Source organism: Helobdella robusta, assembly GCF_000326865.2.
Source record: "Helobdella robusta unplaced genomic scaffold HELROscaffold_30, whole genome shotgun sequence".
NCBI lineage: Eukaryota > Metazoa > Annelida > Clitellata > Rhynchobdellida > Glossiphoniidae > Helobdella > Helobdella robusta.
Window position 1 is genome coordinate 1,683,945 of NW_008704502.1, and position 6,154 is coordinate 1,690,098.

The 6,154-nt window shown below is 31.0% G+C and overlaps 2 protein-coding genes across 2 annotated transcripts; one reads left to right on the forward strand and one right to left on the reverse strand.

Moving 5' to 3' along the window:
* Positions 1-687: 687 nt before the first annotated feature.
* Positions 688-1,852, reverse strand: HELRODRAFT_174647 (hypothetical protein; the record flags this gene model as incomplete). The annotated part of the gene is made up of 3 exons (XM_009022089.1): positions 688-1,208; positions 1,458-1,619; positions 1,804-1,852. 3 exons carry the CDS (start codon positions 1,850-1,852, stop codon positions 688-690), a joined length of 732 nt encoding a protein of 243 aa, XP_009020337.1.
* Positions 1,853-3,057: 1,205 nt separating this feature from the next.
* HELRODRAFT_174648 (hypothetical protein) lies at positions 3,058-4,933 on the forward strand (the record flags this gene model as incomplete). The annotated part of the gene is made up of 4 exons (XM_009022090.1): positions 3,058-3,406; positions 3,808-3,975; positions 4,443-4,543; positions 4,769-4,933. The coding sequence occupies 4 exons, from the start codon at positions 3,058-3,060 to the stop codon at positions 4,931-4,933; spliced, it is 783 nt and encodes a 260-aa protein (XP_009020338.1).
* Positions 4,934-6,154: the final 1,221 nt, after the last annotated feature.

Consider the following 6,154-nt stretch of genomic DNA (forward strand, 5'->3'; position numbering starts at 1 on the left):
TTAATTCCTACCTCGGTGAAACTAACACTTCTCAAATGTAATGTAACAAAGAAAAATACGACCACATGCAATTTTGAAACTCACACAATGCAGTTTAAATAATGAATGAATGCGTTTCAAACGTCTTTATAGAAAAAAACCTCATTTCATGCAAAATAACTGATTTCATTATTTTATCATAAACCGTCCGGTTACTACTAAAACCAGTCTTCAGAAAAAACCGAGATGGGAAGTCGTCTAAAAAAACTAAATTTTTCTCCGAGGTATTTCGCGAATCAAGTACTTACGAAATAAATTACTACTATTCACAAGTAGATTCGTATATGATTATACATTTATACGTATATGATTAAACATTTTCAAAAAGTTTTATTCACTCTATGCAATTTGCGTGGCTCAGAATTGACAAGTTTTCGCATGAGACCAGCGATTTTACTGTAGAGTGTTGCGTGCTTTTATAAATAAATATTTTCGGAAACTGCGGTGGTTTCAAAATTTACTAATGAAAAATTTACGGTAAAAAATGTCTGCCCATGCAGCCTACACACTCTATAGAATCAAAGAAGGTTTTTTGGTTGGAAATTTAGATACACTCTATGATACACTATTTAGATACACTCCTATTAGATACACTCTAACATTTTCATTGTTACTAATTAATTTATTTTTAATTTTAATTATATTTTATCATCTTCCATCTGGCTGTTGTTCATTATCGTGTTCGCCATCATCGTTATTACTTTCGTTTTCATCTGAATCTGCACTGTTATTGTCTCGTTTGTTATTATCTTTATCATCGTCGTCTTCTTCGTCTTCTTCATTGTAATGGTTCTCCTTGCTATTTTTACCTTTAGAATTGTGGCCATTATCTTCATCGCTGTCAGTTTTCTTTTTTTTATTCTTTCCCATTTCATCACTAGCGTCATCAGAGTAACCACTGGAATTTTTATCCTTTCGGGACTTGCAAGCATCCTTCGTCCAACTTCCAATGACTTTTTCGTAAAATTCTTTCCCCTGTTTTGTGAATTTTCGGTCTGGAGATACTTTAAGGTCTCCGATCACTTCATTAGCTGTGCCACAGTTCCCAAATGCTTTCGAACTGAACTTCTGAATGACTAAATCGGTCTTGTCCGAGCCAACGTAGTTCAGATCATCTGGACCCGTGTTAGTGCGATTCATGCAGAGCCTCCAAAAGCCTAAGGTTTTATCTGATTTGATGGTTTATTGATAGTTGACTGGAGGAAAATTTGGGGTTAAATTAAATGTAAAAACTTGCTAAAAAACGGATATATCATTTATGAATAACTGCTTATTACATTAAATAAAACATACTACTTTAAATCAACAAAATATAGCAATAAGGCTATCAATAATAAACCAAGATTGCATAGATGGAATGAATTTCGTAAGACAAATAAATTAGGGCGGCTAAATTATCAATAAAAAAACCAACCAACTTTTCTTTTTTATGGAAAGAAAGAAAGCGCATCGTTCAGCTTGACATTCAGTTACATGCCTTCCATCACCGAAGCATGGTTCCTCGTCCAAATTGAGGTTTTTCCAGTTGCCGACTTTTAAATTTTTGGCACAAGCGACACATTTTATTTTTTTCGAGGTGGCTTGATCAAATATTTCAAAATTTTAATTTAAATATAAGGATTGATAATGGTATATTTAACTGTTATTAAGTTTGAAATAGTTAAAACTTTGTAAATTTTATGGTCAAAACATGTTAAAAAAATGATTATATGCACATTATTTTATTTTAAATTCAAAATTGAGACAAGATTAATAAGAACTTACATTGGTCAAAATAGAGAGGCAGGATGAAAATAACAAACTTCAACAACATCGTTGACTGAATTCAACACAAATATTCTACAGGAAATAGATTTGTATTTATATCGATTTAGGAATTTAATAAATTTTAAAGTACGCTACGTTAAATATAAACCTAAATCTTGTTTGCAACATCAAGAGTCACACAAATGTTTCTGAAATGTTTTTCTTTCATAAATGATGAAATTTTGAATAGTGTGTAACTGAAAAAGTCGAGCATGAACACAAAACTCACTACAAGTGATTTATATATGATCAATCACACAATTGTATGTATGTATGTATGTATTATTTCTTGAAAACATTTTATATATAAGGCGAAATAGACTTAGAGTTTATAAGTTTGTAGATCATAGATGAATACACACACACCACACACACACACATACACATAAACACACACACATAAACACATACACACACACATACAAACTTATATATATATATATATATATATATATATATATACATAATTGTATATATACTAACATATCTTCATTTATAAGTATACAATTCATACAAACGCAATTCTGCCGATAAGTTAAACGTTAAGCATTACAATGTCGTTATTGACGTAAAATTCACCGGAGAGTTATAATGAGGAAAGAAAGTTGATGTTTCTAAGAAAATGTAAACATGAAAATGTTACAGATGAAATCATGTTCCTGTAAATTGTATGTAGCCTACCTGTCATAAATATTTCATCACTAATTTTAATTAAATTTTAAATGATATGTACTTGGAACCTTTGATCGAATGAACGCGCATACGAAATGTTTAGTTCAGTTGATCTGTGTATAGCAATTTAAAATTTCCCCTCTGACAACATTTAACATGTCTGAGCAGGTAGTAAAAAATTTTGAAATAAGAAAAAAGTAAAATAAAAATTATGCAAAAAAAACATTCACTATGATGCACTGTGTTGAAATTATATTGGGGATTAGTTAATTTAAGGTAGAGATGCCAGACGCTCACTTTGATTAAGAACATGTACTGAATTCGGCGCATTGTTTTAATGTTGGCAGTTGTAATAATTAGCAGCAATAAGAAATGCAATAAACAAGGTTGAGCTGTGTTTTTATGATTCTGCAGAAATGTATTTAGTAACGCTGAATGCCAGAAGTAGCTATAAGCAGTAAAGTTGTTCATTTCTTTATTTTCTACCACATTCAAAACAATAAGTTGTTAAATAAGCTTTAGTTAAGGAAAAAAAGGAAAATGTTTTTTGCCATTTTGTTAGTAATCATTTCATCATCTTCCTCAGTCAACGCAATAACAGCAGCAGTTGATAAGAAGTATGGAATGATAGGAGAGCCAGACAATCCCATGTGTTTTGCTTCCGAACCTTCCACAGTACTAACCAACATACGATCCTCACTGGAATGTTCTTCCAAATGTTCTCATTATGTTTCTCCCACTGATGGTAACATCACTTGCAACGCATTCAACTACGTATCCAACAATGCTAGTCATCCACCTAAGTATTGCCAACTGTTTCATTTCACTTGCGATGTTCATCACAAGATTGTTCTGAATAAAACTCATTGCCGGGGTTATAAGGCTAGAAGTTTGTTTTTTTTTCAGCAAAAATCAACTTCTGATCATAAATTCTTCACACGTAAAATTATTGATATTGAAATATTTGATTTATGTAAATATCTTGAGTTGTGAATGCAGGATGACGAAGCTCAACTGGCATTAGGTGAGATGAAATGTTTCGTTTTGCTTGAAATAAAAATTTTTATTACAATTATCTTAGGTGAGATGAAATGTTTCGTTTTGCTCAAAATCAAAATTTTTATTACAATTATCTTGCCACCTGATTATCTTACCATAAGATCATTCGTATTCTCCTATTTGAAAGTATTAATTTGTTTCGAGTAATGAACGATAAATTTTAAAATATTTAAATGCGATTTCAATAATTGTAATTTATTTTTTTAAATTTTACTAATTATTTTGAAAAAGCAAACATTACCATCTTAACCCTGAGCAAATCCTGCAACTTCACATTCACCTTCAACGGTGGATTGTTCTACTCTTGTTCCAACTCACTGCCTGGCATCAAAAATCCTTGTGCTCTCTACATGTGTCTCACTGCTGACAGGCAGTTGTCCATCTGTCTTGATCCTCATGGTTTCAAAAATTAACATTTTTGTGACAAATTGACATTTTGTAACATGATTGTAAAAAGTTAACGTTGTGTTGCTCTTCATGTTGATTTGCACGGCTCTGTGTTGCTTCATTTGCAAGTGAATGTCAATTACTACGTGTGTAGTGTTTGTTAGGCTTGGTGCAAATTGTGAATTCTCCAAAAGACACTCCCTAATAAATTTTAGAGATACCACTATTTTTAGTGATTAGAAAATATTTTCATAAATTTGATGGATTCAGATTACAGATCTTTCAACCAAACAATCATGTTGGACATTCCAACGTTTGCCAACTCAACTCCTGTCACGTCTGTCAATGGATGAATTGTCATTCAGCAGAGGATTGATGGCTCGCAGAGTTTCAACCAAACTTGGAATACGTACAAGGTGATTTTTGAAACTAAATATTTTGATTAAAATATTATATAACCAATTTTATTATTTAGACAGGTTTTGGAACTTACTACAAAAACTTCTGGTTGGGCTTGGAGAAGATGCACCAATTAACGACATCGGCTGATTACAGGTTGAAATTTGAAGTTCTCATCAAAGTTCTTGGTACTCCGATGAATATGACCATTTCAAAGTTTTTAAATTGCATTCAAAACTAAATAGTGATTTTCAATGATCAATGTTTCAACCACATTAAAACACGATCTCTTTAATTCGCATATGGTTAAATTATTTACAAACTGAAATCTGATTTACAATTTCATAAAAGCAGTTCGCATTTTGTTTTAATACTTCAAAGAAATGAAATTATGAAACAATTTCAGATCAGTTCGGAGCTTGAAAAATATTCCCTTCACGTCTCTGAATACAGTGGAGACGGGTTCGATGTTTTGAACGCTCCACTACAAAATGGCATGAAGTTTTCAACGCCTGACCAAGATAACGATCATCAATTGCGGTTCGACCTACTCATCTGGAAATTGGTATAATGATTGCGGTTACCAGTCAAATTATTTTCAGTACGCTATGATTCGCCTCACTTAATGCAAAATGATGATCAAACGTAATGTGCAGTATAAAAAAATAATTTGTAACGACGACTCGTGCTCCATTTGATACATTTTCTAGACTATTTCATTCAGTAGAAACACGTTTCTGCTGTTTGAATGAACTTATAATAGCTAACAACTATTTTATGTATTAGAAGACAATCGTGCTCCTCTTTTATGTGTAACTTGTGGAAGTTTTAAAAATTTTTTTCTTTTAAAATTAGCGAAGATGAGAATCGAAGTGAGGACGATTAACATTTATGTTTGTTAGGCTTTGTGGTCGGTTGGAAACATTTTAACGTGAGACACATGTAGAAAGCACAAGGATTGTTGATGTCAGGTAGTGAGTTGGAACAAGAGTAGAACAATCCACCGTTGAAGGTGAATGGGAAGTTGCAGGGTCAAATTTAAACTAGTTGCTTATTGTAGTTGTAAGTTATTTTTTGAAAAAGTTAAAACAAATGGTTTTTAAGTGACACAATTTTAAAAACTTTTGAAATAAATCAAAAGTTTTCATTCCGATGTTTTTTTAAACACTTAAAAGGGTTTTAACCGTCAAAATATAGATTTTGCAAAATTATTGTATTCAAAAAGTATAATGTTAAATTACTTTTGATTCAAAGTAACGCTAATATTTTAATTTCTTCTTTTTTAAATTTTAAATCCAACAAATAATATAATAACTTTTACTAACAAGCTACCGTCTGCAGGCTCACGTCCTGCGTTGCAAATTTAATTCAATTTTTCACACATTAACTATTAGCAAAAAGTATTGATCAGCAAAAGCATAAATTATAAAAAAATTAAATTAAAAATAATTTAACAGCATAAAATATAAAGTTTAAATTAACCTTGTAAGCTTGGCAATAATTTTTTTTCAATACAATCCTCAGATGAACATCGCAAGTGAAATGAGAGAGTTGGCAATCAGTGGCTGGATCACTCGCTTCCTTGGATATATAGTTGAATGCATTACATTTGGTATCTTTAAAACATTTCAATGTTTTATTTAAATTATTAACATTAAAATATATTTCAAATGAAATGTTTAAATAATAAATGAAACTTCCATTGAAATCGTCCATTTTTTAAAATTAATTTTCGTAATTATTTGCATTACATTTAAAATACATTATTTTAGTTAAACTAAATTTTTTAAAG